The 20,761-nt window shown below is 45.5% G+C and overlaps 1 protein-coding gene across 2 annotated transcripts in view; it reads left to right on the forward strand.

Annotated features, from left to right (window-relative positions):
- The window catches only part of LOC139380441 (dynein, cytoplasmic 1, intermediate chain 2a), a 22,142-nt gene continuing 1,381 nt past the window's right edge, over window positions 1-20,761 (forward strand). Inside the window, exons 1-16 of one of the 2 annotated variants that reach the window (XM_071123114.1) lie at window positions 5-110; window positions 1,780-1,897; window positions 2,589-2,703; window positions 3,595-3,685; window positions 4,821-4,880; window positions 5,263-5,378; window positions 11,278-11,370; window positions 11,566-11,728; window positions 11,867-11,966; window positions 13,071-13,196; window positions 14,213-14,359; window positions 14,519-14,632; window positions 15,009-15,142; window positions 16,360-16,504; window positions 20,052-20,192; window positions 20,437-20,562. In XM_071123114.1, coding sequence (XP_070979215.1) covers window positions 1,790-1,897; window positions 2,589-2,703; window positions 3,595-3,685; window positions 4,821-4,880; window positions 5,263-5,378; window positions 11,278-11,370; window positions 11,566-11,728; window positions 11,867-11,966; window positions 13,071-13,196; window positions 14,213-14,359; window positions 14,519-14,632; window positions 15,009-15,142; window positions 16,360-16,504; window positions 20,052-20,192; window positions 20,437-20,562 — 1,779 coding nt within the window. In that variant the 5' untranslated portion in view covers window positions 5-110; window positions 1,780-1,789. Of the gene's footprint in view, window positions 111-1,779; window positions 1,898-2,588; window positions 2,704-3,594; window positions 3,686-4,820; window positions 4,881-5,262; window positions 5,379-11,277; window positions 11,371-11,565; window positions 11,729-11,866; window positions 11,967-13,070; window positions 13,197-14,212; window positions 14,360-14,518; window positions 14,633-15,008; window positions 15,143-16,359; window positions 16,505-20,051; window positions 20,193-20,436; window positions 20,563-20,761 lie in introns of both variants that reach the window. The other variant, XM_071123115.1, reaches the window with a different exon arrangement.

Raw genomic sequence — 20,761 nt, forward strand, 5'->3', positions numbered from 1 at the left:
GTAGGCGGGTCTTCTCACTTCGTGGCTGTGGTAACTGGTGATGACCGTTGTGTTGTTGCTTCAGGAAAGGATCCTGGATTCAAGCGATTAGAAAGCCAAGGAGAAATACGGTTTGTTACCAAACTACAAGTGAAACGTGGAGGTAGCGTGTAAATGAAAACGTGTGTTGAGATTTAGTCGTCAGCCAGCCACCCGTTTTTTCCGAGATGGTTGGCTAGCTAACTAAGTAACAGCTAACGTTAGCCTGTTGCAGGCCAATTGTGATAGCTAGCTAATCTAAATTTTGCAACTAGGCTTGAATGTAACATAGTTTAAAGATTGGTAGTTCGATTTTGTTGTTGTTGTAAGAGTCAGGTAGCGAATCAATGTTTTCAACTTGAAGAGGTCAGTCCGGATGCCAAGACAAAGTCAATTCTTCTAGCCAACGTTCGCTGGCTAGCAATTTTGGTTAGTCAGTCCCACAGTTGCTGGGTGGGGCAGCAGCTAACTTGCTAAAGTTATGTTTGATAAACGACAGACCTGACAGTCTTCTAACGTTAGTAAATAAAACAATGGTGTTTTTCGGATGTGTTGAATGTTAAGATAACATTCTCTACCGGCTCTCTACAAACCGTACTAGCTATGTAATTTATCTAGCGCACTGGTTCAAGTTCAAGCGAGGCAAGAAGATGCTGATGATGCTGCTCAATGCTATCATTCATGGCTTGACCACAGCACAGTAGACTAGTTACTGTACTTCGCGGCTTGATTCTTGCCAGCATCACTTATGTTGGAGCTCAATGATGTCCTCTTTACTTCTGTTTTTAAAATCGTTATTTTCTTATTTTATATTTTACCAATAAAATACATTTTTGTATGTTTGAGTTAGCTAGCTACAGTCCTTGTGTTAGCTTACATTTCCTGTTGCAGAAGTCTGCATTTACATGAGCACTACTTGACAAGCTTCATTTATTGGGTGTTTTTGTGTGAAAATGACAATGTATGAGTTTAAAAAAGTTGCATCAACCATTGTTATCTCAAGGTGGTTGATCAAATTTAATGTACTTAATGTAATGTGCTTTAGGCCATCTGAAAAGGAAGGCTTAGAAACCTAATTCATTATAAAGCTCAGAGACCTCCATTCATTGTCTTAAGTTGTGCAATTAAGTCAAATGTCTTAAAGTGGTCCCCGCGTTGGGTGTTGAAAGGGTCAGGTGCTGTGAATCATATGAGGGCTGATCAATGCTGTATACAGAATGGTAAAGCCTCTCTTGAAATGATCAACCTAATCTCTCTAAGAGCGCACTCTGAAGTTGGTTAGAGTTGAGTAGACAAAAGCGCATTGAATGGGGCTTTGGACCAGAAAATGATTTTACAGGCCAGGTGGTCAGGACCCTGTTAATGGCAGAGCATCCAACCTTTCTCTGTCTGGACAGTAGAGTGTGCTCTTGAGCCTTATCTGTGCCCTGCTGAACATTCATGATCAAAAACTAGCAGTGGGCCTGCTAGTTAAATGGTTTGACCTGGCAGATCAGAGCAAAGGAGCAGGTGCTATTCTCGTTGATCTGAAAGGTTAAAAAGGAGTGATCTTATTACACTTTCAGAGCAGCTCATGAAATGCAGTCGGCGAAATTGCTTCTGACCATACCCAAGTCTATATTCCAATGTTTAGCCTAACTTGGGGCTATTTTCTGAGTCAAAAATAACACCTGTACAAATGATGGAGTTTTCAGATTTGCCGACTGCTGTAAAATGCTGTAGGTCACATATCTTGTTCTGAAATGTGTTTGTGTCCTACAGTGTTGGCATCATGTCAGACAAAAGCGAGCTGAAAGCGGAGCTTGAACGGAAGAAGCAACGCCTGGCTCAGATCAGGGAGGAGAAAAAAAGGAAGGAAGATGAGCGCAAAAAGAAAGAGGTAAGTACATGCTTATAGGGACTTGAAATACTGCCAGAACTAGACTGACCAAAATGGCAGTGTGCATTCTGCTCAAAGTATCTGAGTAGGCCTATTTCATATCAGTGGAAAGAGGAAGCAGTAGCTTCGATTTGCAGGGAAAATGCACAGATTCTAAGGCTAGGTTAATTGTTTTATTAAACAAAAAAAAGTGCTGAGCGACTATTGCTTTTTGAGGAGGTTTTGGTTTGAGTATTAACAAATAATTACAAAAAATGTTATGCATTATGTGGGTTGAATGCTGTAGCACCACAGAATAAACAATTAACACAAGTTGGTAGTGATGGTAGTGACTGCCCATTACTGCTTATCTCTTATTAACCTTTATTTATTCAGATTACTTTACTTTAATAAAATATTTCAGTTCTTGTGTATATTTTTTTATTTGATTACTTAATTCGGACTTGATCTGATTTACTGTGCATTGAGCTCACAGAAGAAGAAGAAGAAGAAGGAAAAAAACAAAATTAAATTAAAGTAATTGAACCGACGTCGGTCAATTAGTTGTTTAAAAAACAAAAATAACCAACATTTCAGTTAATCGCCCAGCACTATAAACTAACCAAATATAGACAACTATCCATCAAACCCTCTATTCATCATGCTTACAGCCAGGATACTAACCAGTGTACCGGCTCTGGTTCTCTTCCAGGCTGACCTGAAGAAAGATGCCGCCCCACTGGATGACTCGGATTTGGAGAAAAAGAGACGTGAGACAGATGCCCTTCTGCAGAGCATGGGCATCACATCAGCTGATGCCCCTGTTGGTAAGGAACCATCTACCAGCAGTATTAGATGTTTTAACAAATCTCTGTACATTAGCTTTTTTACAAGTATTGAGTCTCTCTAGTGTAGTGTAGGCCATCTTACTATTGACTGTACATTTTTCTAAACCAAGATTTATGTGAGGATATTGTCACCAAGCTAACAGAAGGGGGCAGAAGTGGTCCATAGTAGATTCATTTATATTGCCTTATGGCTGGCTTGGTCTGTCAGTGTGATAAAGAAAAGTAGGGAACTGATGTTATGAATCAGAAAAGGTCATATTATTTTCTATGGTTTGCCATTGTTCCTTAGACTTAAATTTAAATAGTTTAAATGACATTGACATGATTATTTACTTGTTTGTATTTTTGAATTTGACGACACACCACGTCTCTCTCATCCACTTACTTTTGGTATGTTGATGTGTGACTAGCTATTTCTAATACTATTGGTATTTGTCTTACTGTTGAATTTTCACTTGTGTTTTCATCGTATATGGGGTGAAATATAAAATATTTTTCTTTGTCTTTTCTCCTTTTTGCTGTTCATATCCACTCCATTTTAGAAATTTTTGGCATGCCGCATTTGTATTTTTTTATACCACTTCTGGCACCCCAAAACTGACCTACCTTTGCACTATTGTGAACATGCCAGCCTCTTCGCATAGTAACAGGGGATACCTGCCTTTTTTTTTTTTTTACCTTTATTTAAATAGGCAAGTCAGTTAAGAACAAATTCTTATTTTCAATGACGGCCTAGGAACTGTGGGTTAACTGCCTTACTCAGGGGCCGAACGACAAATTTTTACCTTGTCAGCTCGTGGATTTGATCTCGCAACCTTTCGGTTACTAGTCCAATGCTCTAACCACTAGACTATCTGTTTCACTATCTAGTCCCACCTCCCATGTCGCCGACCTCCAAATCTGTGGGCACACCAAGCGAGGCAGGGAGCCAAGACTCGGGCGACGGCGCCGTGGGATCCAGGTACAAACACCCCCCAATCTAACGTTTTAATGTCAAAATGCGCTAATATCTCTCTGCAAAAAGCCTTCATCCTCTAAGCACAGTGCAGCGTCGCTGTAATTTAGGTTGCGATGCATGCCGGGGCTTTTATTGCAGGAATGAATGGGGAACTGTCTCTCCTAATGTCTGTGTCATTTTAAAGGATTTGTGTTTCACAGGTTTGAACAGGTTTCTTCTCTATAAATCCATGTCACAGCTGGAACAGTCAATCGCATATCTAGGTTTTTAATAAGATATTGCCAGTGTTCTTACAATGAAATTTAAACTACCTTTGCATGCATTTTACTAGACGCACACAGGTGCTTATGCAACCATTTGCCTTATAAACTATGCCTATAAACATGTCCAGTTTTGAGAACACAGTACCAGTGTTCTTCTCCAAATAACACACAAATGCCCACCAACAATACCATTTGAAGATCACGATGACTGGCTTATGCCGGGGGTGTGCATGCTTATTTTGTTTGTGTGCTGTTGCATTAGGATGGTCCTAAATGAGCTATAAAACAAGAGGGCTGTGGAGATGCCTGGGGGACCCCTAATTAGAGCCCCGGTCCCCCTGCTGAAACTCTAGCTCCCCCAGTGTCCCATCAGTGCCAGGGAGCTCTTCCTCCACCCCCAAGGCTCTACGTGTTGCCTCGTTTCCTACCGCAGCGTGGCCATTTCCTCCACACATGGGAGGTCATGTTTCCCCCCCGCAGGGCGCTCCCTCACATGGGATTCCGAGCCGTTGGCGTGACACAGTTCAGGCCTGACCAGCCCCTCAGGCTGCCTCATTAGACCCAGTGTCTTCGCACTCTCAGGACCTGTGTCCAAGCATTTTTAAACAGATACTGTCCTTGTTTTAAAAAAAGTATATATTTTTAGATTCTATATGCAAGTGCCTAATAGAGGGTTCTCGTGGTAACTGTGTTTTTACCACCCTCTGCGAAGAAAACGTCTGTGTTTCTGAAATGTCCTGAATTGAATACAAGTTTGTTTTGTCACCTGCATTTGTCAGTATGGGCATGTTCTAGGTTCTAACTGGTTTCCCCTCTTGGTTTATGCCTCTGCTTTGTTGCACTAATGCTGCCTTGTTGCTGTGACAACTAACCAGGACTCTACACTGGGACTCTGACCCGTCTACTCTTCAGCTTCACTCTGACTCCGAGCTGGGGTACTGGAACTCTACCTTCTTCCTTTCACTTCATCCCTCCCTCAACCTCTAGCCTCGTTGCTCCTCTTGACCCTCTCGAAAGCCATGGTTTTAGATCAGGGGAGGGAAAAAAGTCATGCCGGCCATGTGTCTCTTGGTGGCGTCTTTCTTTGACCTAAAGACGCGTTGTTATCCTTCCTTTCCTTCTCCATAAATAAGTGATTATCAGAAGACAAAGTCGCACATCAGCCTTAAAGGCGTCTTCGGCTTTTGAGGGGCCAATGAAAAGGCTGGAATGTGATAGTAGTACTGTTGCGTGTTGTGCCTGGGTCGCCCGGGTTCTTGTTATTGTTTCAGCTCTCCGTGGCCCTGCCGTGAGTCTGAAGGTGTGCTCTGCTTTTAGGCGTGGACCTCTGAAGCTGGGCATGGCCAAGATCACCCATGTTGACTTCCCTCCAAAAGAGACGGTGTCGTACACCAAGGAGACCCAGACGCCTGTGATGACCCAGCAGAAAGAAGGTGAGAACTCTGACCCGAGTACATAGTTACTTTTAGGATTCTGTATTTTCGGCACAACTAAAGCTGCCTGGCTCGTTGACTGCAAGGTCAGAGAACAGTGCAGTCGATCTATCAAGGTTTCCGAAGGCTACTCTTTTAAAAAAAAATTTTTTTAATGTGTGTCCGGCCGGCTGGCTGGGTTGTCTGATCATACGAGTGGGAGCAGGAAGTGAACACAAAGTGGAAATGATCTGACCTTACGGAGCACTGAGATGAAAGCCGGGGGAAATTGCAGGGGCCCGGGAAACATAAGAAGCCAAAGGAAAGATTAAATTCGCACACGTAGACTCACTCCTCTCAAAACCCCCCATCCTCAAACCAGTAGGGCCCTGCTACAATGAATGTGCAGGATGAGAGGGCCAGGGTGAATTGGGAAGAAAGGCAGTAGATTGGGGCTGAATATGAAGCGCCTCGTTCATGCCCGGCTAATGCATCTGAACCATGTCAATATGGATGTAATTGCTGCACAGCAGCTTTCATGTGGTCGTCTATGCGTACCTTAAAAAAAAAGCATGTTTACCCATAACGTCCACATGTTGAGCACATGTGCCACAATATGCAATATTGTGATTACACCCCTAGTTTTTTTCCCTACTTCTAAGATGTATTTCAGAGTGTCTCATAGGCTGAAATCTGTTGTTTACACTGCTTTATCAGCAAAACATATCAGCGACTGCTATAGAGTGCTATGTAGTCTAGTCGTTTTGTTATTTACACTGTGTGGGAGTTTAAAGAGATTTATTATTTATGCTTGATGGTTTGTGTTCGGAGGTTTGGGGTGATGAACAAAGATTGATACCCTGCACGGGTTACTTGTCTCTTCTAAGTTCCCCCTTCACACTTCAGACGGCATAGAACCCAGTTAGATCCCGGTCAGATCAATCTCCAGTGGAAACTAGCCAGAGGACTTGGTGATTTGTCATTGAGGAATGTGAAATGCAAGCGGTCTGGCTGTGAACAAATTGGGATACCAATACCCAATGAGTAAAGGATAAATAGCAAAGCTTGTTCTGTTCTGTGGAGGGAGACATAGAGACTCTGTCTTTAGGGCATTGTAACACTGTGTTAAACAAGGATGGTTTCTGTTGGCTGTTCAACACTAGACCCCCCCCACCCCACCCTCCGCTCTCTCTGCCACTCTGTAATCATTTCATCAACTCTCTCGCTTTCCTGTCTTCTCCCTTCACCCAATAGGCACATAACAAAACACACTCAGTGACATTGTGCGCTTTCGCGTCATCACTCCTGGCACTTGGTGAGGCGGCGTCCCCTCGCCTGCTCACACCCTTCTGCGCATATTTGATGTTCGGTGTGGCGTTGCTCGCGTGCACTGATTGAGCGATTCATCATGTTGTCAAGAGGAGGCGACGGCACTGTAAACTCAAGGTCAACGGGCGGTGGCATTGGAGGAAGGTGCTGCCGTGCCAAGCTTGACAGAGAGCGAAGAAGAGAGATGACCCACCATCTCCAAAAAAAAGCACAACAAGCTGATTAGTGTTATTTTATTTTGGGTAGGGGGGGGACTGGTCCTTCCAGTTCCCATCCTCTAGAACAGGGCTCTCCAACCCTGGTCCTTCCAGCTACCGTCCTGGAGAACAGGGCTCTCCAACCCTGGTCCTGGAGAACAGAGCTCTCCAACCCTGGTCCTGGAGAACAGGGCTCTCCAACCCTGGTCCTTCCAGCTACCGTCTTGGCGAACAGGGCTCTCCAACCCTGGTCCTGGAGAACAGGGCTCTCCAACCCTGGTCCTGGAGAGCTACCGTCCTGGAGAACAGGGCTCTCCAACCCTGGTCCTGGAGAACAGGGCTCTCCAACCCTGGTCCTGGAGAACAGGGCTCTCCAACCCTGGTCCTGGAGAACAGGGCTCTCCAACCCTGGTCCTGGAGAACAGGGCTCTCCAACCCTGGTCCTGGAGAGCTACCGTCCTCTCGAACAGGGCTCTCCAACCCTGGTCCTGGAGAACTACCGTCCTGTAGAACAGGGTTTTCCAACCCTGGTCCTGGAGAACTACCGTCCTGTAGAACAGGGTTTTCCAACCCTGGTCCTGGAGAACTACCGTCCTGGAGAACAGGGCTCTTCAACCCTGGTCTTGGAGAACAGGGTCGGTGTGGTTTTATCCCCAGCACTACACAGCCAATTCAAATAATCAAAGCTTGATGTTTAGTTGGTTATTTGAATCAGCTGTGTAGTGCTAGGGCAAAAACCAAAATGTGCACCCAGGGCCCTAGGACCGAGTTTGAGAAACCCTGTACTAGGTTACTAGGAGTCCAGTGTAGACGCACATTTTGTGACCTGGTGGGAAAGAATCTATTAGTTACAGACGTTTCCCCATAAATCGTAAGTTCCACCAATATTTATAAAAGCAATACTCGCTGTTTTGCTTGGATGGTTGTAATTCCCACTCCAGGTCGTGCAAGGAAAGGCAGTGAATCAGGATAGTGTGTAGAAATCAAATCTAGCGGTAGCCTATATATAGAACACTGTGTTCACGCTACAGCAGTGGACTTCATGAGACGTCAGTAAGTGCTGCTTAGCTAGATGTAATTATGGAAAAAAATATATGGGGGAATTCATCGAGTGGTCTGCCTGAAGCTCTGTTTTTAAAAAGGCTTCAGGCAATACAAGAGAGAGTAGAGCGTTTGAGTAAATTTGAAATGTAATTAAATGTGATTTGTTTGAATCACTTGGATTCGGGGGAAGGTCATAACTTTTAATCACTAAAGGAACTCAACTCAACAGCCTCTTGTTTGAAGTGGCACTCTTTTTGAACATTGTCACCTTTCGTACTCTTGGCACTTGTCGATTAGTCCCCCTTAACTGACTGTATTTGTTGAATTAAATGTAGGCCTAGGCTACCATTTTAACCACAGTTTCAGCATGCTCTTATCAATTAAAGTAGAGTTTATTCAGAGATGCGAATGTGAGAAAATAACCAGAGATTTTATAGGGTAAAAACATTTGCTGAATCCCTATCACATCTTCACAGAGAGGTATTTTTTCCCCCTTTTGTCTCAATTCTCTGTCTGTTGAGAGAGAGGGGTAGATACACAGAGAGAGCGAGAGCGGTAACCAGTGCTCCAAGTGTGTAAACTCAACAAAAGCCTCCCATTTCACAGCTGACTGAACCCTGATTAACCTGCTCGTCAGAACGGCTGTGTGGGGCGACTGCTGAAATCTCCCGGGTTGTGTTGGGTCGCGGTGGCTTGATGTATTTTCATCTGCTACCTCACACAGAAAGAAAACATACCATGGCCTTTATGCCAACGGGTCATTGTCCCTTCAGTAAATCCCTGTCTGACACTAGTAGAAATGTGACGTAGGCCTGTGCTATGCACGTAAAGATACTCTGATGGTACTTGCAAAATACGTGTACATTTGCAGCATTGTGAGTATTATTATTTTAGCTTTTTCTTTTTTTTTTGTGATATTTTCTTTTTAGCTGGCAAATGCATGAAATAATAAATGATTAAAGGGAATGTTCTCGTATGCGATTTGTGAGCAGTTATGAGTAATGCTGTTTACTTTAGACTCGAAGGGAAGTACATTTTCATTTACGGATTGAAAACGAACCGTGAATCGAATGAAGCCATGTTGTCCTCTGTGTTTAACACTAAGTAGGGTCTCTCTGTACTGGCAGACCGTGTGCGGTCTACTCTCCACACTCCTCTACTGTAGCTAGAAAAGACCAACAGTGGACGCTGGTTTTGGTGCAACAGCCTTTAGTAAACCGGCATGTGGAAGTCCGATTTGTGTTGTCCGTTCGGTGGATGAGACGAACACACCTGCAGTGGGGAGTGAAGGTCATTAGTTTTGTACTTGAACAACACACTGGGCCCACTTTGCTTTTGTATTAATATAGTGTCTTGACAAAGACCTGTGATTACACCCCCCCCCCCCCCAAAAAGCATTTCTTTTTTTTAAGTGGTACAAAAGCCATAATTGAGCCTGCTTTGAGGGGAGGTGTCGGTGTGCAGTACATGGTTGATCCGGGTGAATTCTGTTAAATGCCCCCTCCCCCTGGTTCTGCCCCCCCACCCCACTCCCTCCAGCGGGGTCACCCAGGATCACTAGATTTTCTCCAAATGGCCGTTTTGGCTGGCAGGTGCATTATACCCTTTATTTTCAGATTGTCCTTCCGCTCCTAATGCCTGGCAGGTTGATTGCTCTGCCTGCCTCGCCGGGGGAAAGCGCTGACGAGCGCGGCCGGGCCCAGCTGAAAGACAGTGATTACTGTTTTCCTTTAAGCCTGATTGAGGCCCTTGAAAGGAAGGATTTTAACCTTCTCCTTTGGGTTCCAGGGTATGGCCGTCCATTGAAATGGCTTGTCATCAACCCAGTTCTGTAAACTCATCAGAACACCCAATGCCCCCCCCCCCCCCCTCCCAACCTCCATGGGAGACGGGAAAGAGAATAACTTTATATAGGCAGATGTCGTTAGGTGTCAAACATCCAGCCTGTGGGTGGTTTGAAAAAAACAACAGTTTTTTAAATTGTATTTTACCAAATCAAAACTGTGTATAAATTATAATGGACAATTCATACCGTTTCTTGACTGTGCCCAGCTCACTAATTATCACCCAAATCAAAGCTATTGACAGCCAGGGAGCATAGAACATTCCCCAAATTATGGATTTAGGACATTTTATTATTTATTTTTTTAGCTAAATTTGACGGTGAGGAAATATAACCAGTTTTCAATGGGGCCCTTGAGACCTTGTTGAAGGCCGACTGCGGCTCCCGGGGCAAAATGTGTTTGGCACCCCTGATTTTAGATGATCTCAGTGGAAATGGAACAGTTGTGTGCAACACTGCTGCCGTCATAGATTAACTGTACCTAGAGCTCTAAAAGGTAGACGACTGTACATTTTCTCATCCACATGAATGTGTTTGTTTAAAACAATCTATTCCTGCGTTGAATGGGCGTGTATGGAGAGGAGACGGCGAGGTGCTTGTTTGAGATCGGAGAGTTAGCGTGTGAAAGTCTGAGCCAGTGTGTGCTTTGCCAGCTGGTCCGGCCTACGAGCTGTATTTTTGTCGTACGTTCTCCGAGGTTGAATAGACGCCTGTGGACCCCCTGGTGGGGCGGTAATTGCACGGGCTTGCCGTTCAGAGAGACTTGTCTAGGGGCGGCCAGGCGGAAAACCTCTGTGCCATCCTCATGCCACCTTTCTGAGGCCAACAAGACAATCAAAGCAGCGCCATCTGGCTAGCACCCGTCCTGTCAGCTGGTCGGACCAATGGGAGTGGGCCTGGGCAGCTGCTCCTCGTCCTCTGTCCCGCTGACCCCGGACCCTGGCCTGGATGGAAGGGGGCAACTTGTTACTGGGACATGGAGGAGATAGCTACACTGAGAAGTGCAAAAAAGAACCCTTGTTGAATAGCTGGGTCTCATTATCAGCGAGGGGGGGGGGGGGCGACACAGCGGGGGTCTGGTCCTAGGGCCCCCCCTTCACACAAATGACAACCTCCAGTGCTTTAGAGGCACAGGTCCTTTCAGAGAGGTGACATTTGAGTTGGCAAACCAAACAAATGAGAGGCAGAGGCACATAATGATTCCATTCCCATACCCATGCTAGCCTGCTTACCATTCAGTGTGCTTGTTGAAGAGAAACTATGTTGCAGATGGAGACTAGTTGTAGACATTAGGAATGAACCAAACATTGACGCGGAATTGCAGTATCAATTGTCACTTTAAAACCATTGTCATTGAAATCGTCCGCGGTTTCTAACGTTTCTCATTAGCCACTGTTGCATTTGGCATCTTGTATAAACCATGAAATGTAAAGCGTTGCTCATTTTTTTTTCTCGTTTTTTTCTTATGTAGTGTTGAATTGAAATCATCCACCTTTTTACCCAACAGAGGAAGACGAGGAGGAGGAGGAGGAGATCGCTCCACCACAACCAGTGCTTGAGATCCAAATGGAGAAACCAGACCAGAAAGAGGAGGAGGAAGGTAGGAGTTGTGGTGCGAAACGAGTAACGATTGAACTTCTTTGATGTCATCTTTATTGAAGAGTCCTACCAACCATTTTGTCGGGATTTTGACTTCCAAGTGTTGCATGATGGCCCTTTTTTTTTCTCTCTCAAATATAATTTGAATAAGACAACCCCAATCTGTTTGTCCATAACTTTTACTGTCCCTGTCTAGCACCTCCACAAGAGCTGACTGAGGAGGAGAAGCTGCAGATCCTCCACTCCTCAGAGTTCATGACCTTCTTTGACCACAGCACCCGCATCGTGGAGAGGGCCCTGTCCCAACACGTGGATGTCTTCTTCGACTACAGTGGCCGGGAGATGGAGGAGAAGGAAGGGTAGAGAAAGAAGACCTTTTTTTTTTCTCTCTCTCCCTTTGGCATCACTTGAATAGTAAAGGCAGAATACAGTCGCTGTTTTAGTCATAGGAAGGAGTGCGGTGTTATGATTATGACTGTGACTATGCTGTTCCCTAGTGAGATCCAAGCTGGGGCCAAGCTGTTTCTGAACAGACAGTTTGTGGACGAGCGCTGGTCTAAGCATCGCGTGGTCACCTGTCTGGACTGGTCCCCTCAGGTAAAACACGCTCCCGGGTGAAGTTTGTCCGTGGTGCAGATCTAGGATCAGCTTCCCCTGACCCAATCCTAACCTTAACCATTGATGGGGAAAATGCTAAACTAACCCAAGATCAGCATCTAGGGTGGAACTTCACCCTACACCAGTAAAACACAACACCATCAGTCACCATTGGCTCATCGTCATGACGCCACCTTTTCACTGACTTAGTCACCGAGTCAAGACGCCAGCAGTAGTTGTTCATGGTTTCACTGGCCCCTGTGTCTTTGTGAATCATGTCACACTGCGTCGTTGCGTGTCAGAATTCAACCACAAGTTGTTTGCTGTAAGAATGAAGTACGTTAACACATTGTTGACAGTCTTTAGCTACCTCACCACTGCCCTAAATCGGTACCATAAACACAGCACTCGTTTTTCATATTAGACATTTAGCCACGTTCCCCCGGGAGCGTGTCGTTCACAAATTGTCACTTAGTATGAGCCTGTAATCAATTGTTTCCCCTTATGTCTCTCTTCATTTGATCCTAGTTCTACAATGTCTTCTGACAGTGATTGAACACCAACTCATTGTTCGCCACCGCGTTGCTTGCTCAGAGGGATATCCATTCCCTTGTGCTAAATTGTGTATTCGCCGACTGTAAACTTCAGTTGTTCCAATATGAGAAGCAGCAGAGGTTAAATGGTTTGTTTACATCTGGTAAGTGTTTGAGGGCAGGTCTTTCGAGCCTTTCTTTCCTCGGCCGTTTCTCCCTGCGTTTTTTTTTTTTTTGTGTGCGCTGGGGTTTGTGTTTCAAAGGTCTCCAACGACTTGCAGTGGCCAACTTTACAGCCGTGGTTCACTCATCTCTCTCAGAAGTCTAGTCCCCTAGTCCTTTCACATTATGCCAAGCCGTAGCATCCAAACGTTATTTACCAGACTGCGCTGTTGGGGGGGGAAATGTTTCCCGGGCCATAAATCTTGTTGGAGAAGGGGGTGGTTACGCATTCTGCTCGGCATTCACCGGCACTGCTGAGGGCAGGGGAGGCTTGTTCACATGGAGCCAAGCCTGGAGGCCATGTCTACTTCCTCTTGACATTCATTTGGGCTGATTTGTCTGTCACCAGTATCCTGAGCTGCTGGTTGCCTCATACAACAACAACGAGGAAGCCCCCCACGAGCCGGACGGGGTGGCCCTGGTCTGGAACATGAAGTACAAGAAGAACACGCCGGAATACGTCTTCCACTGCCAGGTACTAAAGCCACCCAGGGCCTCTCTCTCTCTCTCACTCACTCACTCACTCACTCACTCACTCACTCACTCACTCACTCACTCACTCACTCACACACACACACACACACACACACTCTCTCATCCACATTGTGATTTCACTGGGCTGGCGTTGACCTCCTTCACATGTTAGTGAGGCGCCGGAGAAGAGCAGTGGTGCAATAGCTGGCCAGGGTGTAAGGGGCTGCAGCAGTTGTGTGTGCTGTGCTGCGCAGGGCTGGAGTGGTTATCATGTGTACCTAAACAAGGGCCCTGTGTTCAGCAGACAGAGAGAGCAGCTCCTCCACTCCTTATTATCCTGCGTGCCCTGAGGTTCCCAGACCAAGACGGGTTGAGTAGAACCACATGTTGCTGCCGCCAGAGCGGATGTCGTCCCAGGCACATTGCTTCGACGAAATAAAACTGAGCAGAAGTGTGAACTCATTTTTCTCTATGCCTCCAAGTGTGTTTTTGAAATATATAATTTTTTTTCTCTCACCTTTTTGGAAAACAAAAAATCTACTTGGATGAATGAATGAATGATTACATATGGCTAGATGTGTTGGGTTTACGGGGGATGTGTTTCAGGCTACGGGGAAGGTAGGGCTCAGACCAGGCAGCCAGAGACCAAGTAGAGAGACCACACATAATAAACTAGCATGAATAATGTAGACATGCATGATATATCCTGTCGTGAGCAGCCTCCAGCAGGAGGCTCTGCCATGAGGGGTGAAGTGGGAGTCATGGAAAACACAGGATAGTTGAAGTGTAAATGAAAATGAGCAGCACACTGGCATCCTGCTGCGCTACCCTGAATGGCCCAGGTCTGTATATTATTTTGAGCGGGTCTGAAATAGGGGGGGTTGATTGGAGGTGACATAGACGCACATCACCAGAGAGCTGTCGCCGTTTCACCGTGCGCTCGTTGGTCTCAGCAGACGCTGACATGGCCCTGTCTCTTACGCACACTCTCTCTCTCTCTCTATGTGCGCGCGCCAGTCTGCAGTGATGTCGGCCGCCTTTGCCAGGTTCCACCCTAACCTGGTGGTGGGGGGCACCTACTCGGGGCAGATCGTTCTGTGGGACAACAGGAGCAACAAGAGGACCCCCGTGCAGAGGACCCCTCTGTCAGCAGCAGCTCACACGGTATAACACGACACACTCATCTGCCAATCAACCATCACCAAAATTATTTTATCTCAACAGTTACATTGAACACACGGTCAGACGGGCAGACGTGCAGAAACAATGGTGATGCCGGTGTGTTGTAAACAGACTGATTCCCCTGTCTCCCCCTCTGTGCAGCACCCAGTGTACTGTGTGAACGTGGTGGGCACCCAGAATGCCCACAACCTCATTAGCATCTCTACCGATGGCAAGATGTGTTCCTGGAGCCTGGACATGCTGTCTCAACCGCAGGTAGGTACCGCCCATCACGCTCCGCCTATTCTCCACACACGCCACGTCAGGCCCATTTTTATAACACCGGGACCTCACTAAACCCTTTTGTTTCAGCCGCTACTTTTTTGGGGGGGGGGCAGCACTCTCTAAACTTATTTTTGCGCTCAATTTTGTTCTTCTTTTTAAATCAAGGAAATGAACTCTGCTAGCTGTCAATCCAACAGCGCTGCCGAACCCACACGTCAAATGTTAATCATTTATTTAAATTGCTAGATGAATTTCAATTATGCAGATGAATTTCGATTATGCAGTGTGTGTTAACATGCAGGCCGGAGCATAGAGCGAGCTGGTTGGGAATGTTATTATACTCTGTCCCCCCCCCCCTACTCTACAGGACAGCCTGGAGCTGGTGTTCAAGCAGTCAAAGGCCGTCGCTGTCACCTCCATGTCTTTCCCCCTCGGAGATGTCAACAACTTTGCGGTGGGGAGCGAGGACGGGTCCGTCTACATGGCGTGTCGCCACGGAAGGTACAACGATATTAACCAGAACCCCACCCACCCAGCCCCCTGCGTCCCCATTGCCTCCGGCTAGGCAGACACCTCCAGGAAAGTGAGGAGGCTTGTTAGTCCCCGGTTTGAAACAGTATTTCGTCATAGGTTCCTGCCTTTCTAGGGAGTTTTTCATAGCCACCGTGCTTCTACATTGCTTGCTCTCTGGGGTTTCAGGCTGGGTTTCTGTATAAGCACTTTGTGACATCTTCTGAGGCATAAAGGGCTTTATAAATACTTTTGATTTGATATGTCAAATAAATACACCCCCCCCCTCACTTCCCCAAGCAATATGAATCCAACACTTGATCTCCTGCTGTTTTGAGGTTTTCACTCCTACCCCAGTCATCCTGTGTTGCTTAGCTTCTGTCAGTAATGTTTGTAAAGAGAGGGAAGATATCATTTATTCTGGAGGAGTCCTCCTTCGGAGTGAGGGAGTTTGTTTAAAGCCGGATGTCCCAAAGAGACTCAAATCTGAGGATCGTTACACAACGCTCTCGTTTGAGAGCGAGGAAGACAGAGGGTGGCCCAAGCAAACAGTCCACTTGTGAGGCGACAGAGCAGCATGGCTTGACTCGAGTGCTTCCTGCCTGCGATGGAGAGGCAAATCTCTGCGCTACGGTGCTATCGCTTATGTCCCGCGTTATGCCCGGAGATCGCAGAGAGGGGGACCGTTGCTAGGTTCTGCGTTGCACGATCACCTCTGTAATTGAGGGACTAATTTTCCACCTAATTCTCTAATGGTATGATACTCTCATCCCAGTTAATAACGCATAAGCATCTCTCATGCTGGGTATTTATCTCTCGAGGTAATTATCAGAGCCACAGCCTAGTAACAGCTCTGCAACATGTGGCTCTTAAGATGAAGACTGCCCCTCTCTCACCACTGAGCTGGGAATCTACATCCGTGGCACATTTAAAAGGGGAGTCCTTTCAACTTAAATGTTTTTCCCGACGTAAATTGAGGCAAAAAGGGGGGTCTTGACCAAACCTTGTGTTGCTATGAAAGTCAGAAATATATGCTCGACTATTTCATGTGTATTATTTTGGTAATGATATCACATTATATATGCTAATGTTTCATCAGGGGGAAATTAATGCAACATGGTGTCGGCTCAGTGTTGGTGTCGGCTCAGTGTTGGTGTCGGCTCTGTGTCGTTTTCTTATCCCCTGTGTGCTGTATGTTTGGTCCACAGTAAAGCAGGGATCAGTGAGATGTTTGAGGGCCACCACGGGCCTATCACAGGGATAGACTGTCACACAGCGACCGGGCCTGTCGACTTCTCCCACCTGTTTGTCACCTCCTCCTTTGACTGGACCGTCAAGCTGTGGAGCACCAAGGTACTGTACCGTCTCGCCACTAGAAAACCTGCGGTTACTGTTGTGCCTCCCACATGGCACCCTATTCCCTATGTAGTGCACTACTTTTGACCAGCGCCCTATGGGTGCCTTTTAGGAAGGAACATGTACGGTGAGTGTACAAAACATTAAGAACACCTTGCTCTTTCCATGACAGACTGGCCAGGTGAATCCAGGGGAGAGTGATGATCCCTTATTGATGCCACCTGTTAAATCCACTTCAATCAGTGTCGATGAAGGGGAGGAGACAGGTTAAAGAAGGATTTTTAAGCCGTGAGACATTGATTCAAAGGCCCTGAAATCTTTTGTCTTGCCCATTCACCCTCTGAATGAGCAAGACAAAAGGGTTAAGTGCCTTTGAACGGGGTATGGTAGTAGGTGCCAGGCGCCTCCGGTTTGAGTGTGTCAACAACTGCAACGCCGCTGGGTGTTTCACACTCAACAGTTTCCCGTGTGTATCAAGAATTGTCCACCACCAGGTTCTAAAATGTACTTTTTGGTCTATCAGCGACTATGGCAAGTAAATTAAAAAAAATCTACCAGCCACTCAGATTTTTTTTTACATGCCAAAATATTTTTCCCCTGCAAAGGTGGGATCAAGTAACTATTAGTTGAGTCACAGGGTGCGAGGTCAAGTGGAGTCCCAAGTAGAACGGGAGAAGACTTGAGTCCAGTCCAAGTCATACATTCTAAGAGCAAGTCAAGTAAAAACAAAATCTATATATGCAACTACTTGTTCGATGACAAATCTTTCTGTCTATTTATTGACGCGACCAGACAGCCCTTTTCATTATTTTGTCTACAACATATCTTTAGTAGCCTATGCAATTGTAAAATAGGGACATGTAGCAGTCATAAATAAGGGCATGAAATCAGCAGAAGGCAAGGCAGGTTGACTTGATCAGAGTGTACAGAGAGTATATTTACAGGTTTTGGTGATCCAATGGTGAAAGCCCCATATCATACAAAATATACGTCATAGATTGACCAAATATACACGACACTAGCCCAAAAGAAATAGCCTCTGTATCAGGCTTAACCTGTCCTATCTGAACGGACACAGGAAAAGGGCAAGACTGTACAGCCTCCCCCTGAGAAACCAAAAGGACTCTGTCTAACAGGAGCTTCAACAGGTAGGCCTAGATTAAATGAGCACTGGGCCCCCAGGACCATACAATTACCCAATTTTGGCAATTACAACCAATAAAACTGGTTCTACAATGTAAAAGGCAATTTCCACATCTATTGTTACATTGGGACATTCGTCTTAATGATTTATTAATTATATTTCAACACTGTGTTTAACTTGGAACAATCGTTTTCTCTTATTCAACGTTCTGCTTCAGAAGCGTGGAGCGCAGGCCACGTAGCCTATTTCAATGCTCACTGAGGTGAGCACAACAAAAATGACATAGACGTAGGACTTATGCCACATAAAAAATAAAAAAAAACCTGTGAACTCAGGAAAATATAAGAGGTCAAATCATCACGTCAGTGATCTTCAGGTTGGAAAGTCTGAGCTCTGGAAAGGCCCGAGTTCCAGATTTGGAATTCCAAGTTGGATGACCGTTCAAATCGGTTTTGTTTTTTCCCCCCAAGTTCCCAGTTGTTTTGAATGCGGCAACAGACGCACGGAACTCAGGAAAGGCAAATATGAACAAAGGAAACCATACATTGAATTAAATAAACAGAACTTCTACCTCACGAGACTTGCGAACGTTCATGTGCACTATAAACTTTGCGCCCACTCAGAGCAAGGTAAGAAATGGTTGGCTATAAAATGAAAATGTATCGATGGCCTATCAAACATGAAACAGAAATGTCTACATGTTGCAATAAATGGTATGGGGATGGAATGATGAAACGCTAGTAATTATTGTATTAGATGGAATAGATTTACCACATAGGGCCTGCATTTAAACGTGTGAAAGCAACAGCAAACATTTCAACAAGTGGAGAGAAAAAAGCACTCTCCACTCGTATGGTGTGTCTTCGCCACAGTAATACTTAATTTTAACAACAACATTCCAAAATGCAAGCTTTATAATTAAATGATACATTTCAAGCAGTTGTTACATACCAAAAAAACAGTAGGCCGATGCTAGTAATTGTTGCCCTATTGCTGGTGAGCTTGCAAAGTAAACAGTTAATATTTTTGGAGCTCCACATTTATTTAATTTGGCAATTCTCTCCCTAAAATTTGATGTTTGCACTGCACCCGATCTTATAGCTGTACAGAAAATCAGCAATCTGTTCGCTAGCTCCCCGACCTGTGTTGATTGACAGTTTGCTGGTCCAATCGGAGTGTCTCGTGTGCTTTTCACTAGCCAATCTGTTACAGCTTTTTCTTTTTTTGCACGGTCAAAGCTGCGGTTATACTGTCTCTGGCTGCGTGTAGAGTAATCCACGTAGATTTTGTTCCACAAAATGAGTGACAAAACATTACCGAACCTGGCCAGACATCAGTCTCAAGTCAAAGTCTAGGCCCAAGTCTTGAGGGTCCAAGTCAAGTGTCAAGTTATTTGCTTTTCAATCAAGTCGAGTTTCAAGTCATCACATTTTTTACTTGAGTCAGACTCGAGTCTACAACTCTGGTATATTGTTTCATTTCATTTTTTGTGACCTGAGTTAACCAAAATATCAAAGATGAGACAAAAAACCTGCCCCTTTAAGGGCGGGAGGTTACGTGGTAATGCGACTCTAGTCATGTTTGTGCCTGTAAGATTGAGTCTGACTTAGTAGCAACGTTGTGTTCTCTTCCCTAGCAGTTGAAACTCAAACATAGAAAAACAACCCAGCTTGTGAACAAAACAATGTAAATAGCCAATAAACACAAGGACAGTCTCACTTCAGTAGACTTTCATTTCAACTAAATTAGGCCAACTTTTATGCCTGTGCACGACCCTTCGAGAAATGAATCTTTCACGTGAGCCCAGCCCCCCCCCCCCCCCCCCCCAGCTAGGCAGTGTTGCAGGGTGAGGTGTGATAGGCAATATATGATTTGTAGTTCTTTGACTTTGTGCGATTCATTTACCAGCTATGAAACTAAACTGCAGAAATACGTTGGAAACAGCTACTGCAGCATTCATTTGACTATAGCCAACATGACTGGTGAGTTAGACATTCACCAATGCTAAAATCCACCCGCATTTGGCAGGTGGTGGGTGTTCATTTTATGCCTTGTCCACCACCCAAAGGACATCCAGCCAACTTGACACAACCGTGGGAAGCATTGGAGTCAACATGGGCCAGCATCCCTGTGGAACGCTTTCGACACCTTGTAGAGTCCATGCCCAGACGAATTGAGGCTGTTCTGAAGGCAAAAGGGGGGGGTGCAACTCAATATTAGGAAGGTGTTTTTAATTTTTGTTTGTACACTCAGTGCATATGTGGTTGAATTCGGACTCCATTAGCCCCACAAAGATCCGTGTGCTTCTCTGTTTTAGCTTTAATCCAGATATTTGTATTGCGCCCGGTCAGGTCAGAGTGGATGTGTTTTCACGCGCCGCCTCCGTTTTCTCTCTTCCAGAACAACAAGCCACTGTACTCGTTCGAGGACAACTCGGATTACGTCTATGATGTCATGTGGTCCCCCACTCACCCGGCTCTGTTTGCGTGTGTGGATGGAGTGGGCCATCTTGATCTGTGGAACCTCAACAACGACACTGAGGTAACGTTACCTGGCACTCTTTCACATGTCCCCCCCCCCCCCCCCCCTTTTTTTTTTTACAAGTGTAGCAGCATCTATAGGGGGGGGGGTTCCCGGACACAGATTCTTCATTAAGAATGTTTTTTAGTCTAGGACTAGGCTTGATCTGTGTCTGGGAAACCGGCCCATAGTGTCACAGATGTCAGTGAATCAGTATTGGTGTGGACGAATAAGTTTTTTTTTCTTGTTTTTTTTCTTTTTGCAGGTTCCTACAGCCAGTACCACAGTGGAGGGGAACCCAGCCCTGAACCGCGTGCGCTGGGCCCACTCTGGCAAAGAGATAGCCGTGGGAGACTCTGATGGACAGATCCTGGTCTATGATGTTGGAGAGGTGAGTGGGTTAAAAGCCTTTACTGTGCCATTTAAAACACATGGCATTCTTCATATGTTTTGGTAAGGGTGAGCTCTAGGTGTGTTGCATTCAGACATTTTAGCCAGAATTGAGCTATAGGCTAAATCTAAAAAGGTTTATAAAGGTACTCCATTTCAGGCAGAATAATACAAATAAGTACTTAATATTAATAAAGTAT

The sequence above is a fragment of the Oncorhynchus clarkii genome, chromosome 22 (assembly GCF_045791955.1).
Source record: "Oncorhynchus clarkii lewisi isolate Uvic-CL-2024 chromosome 22, UVic_Ocla_1.0, whole genome shotgun sequence".
Lineage (NCBI taxonomy): Eukaryota > Metazoa > Chordata > Actinopteri > Salmoniformes > Salmonidae > Oncorhynchus > Oncorhynchus clarkii.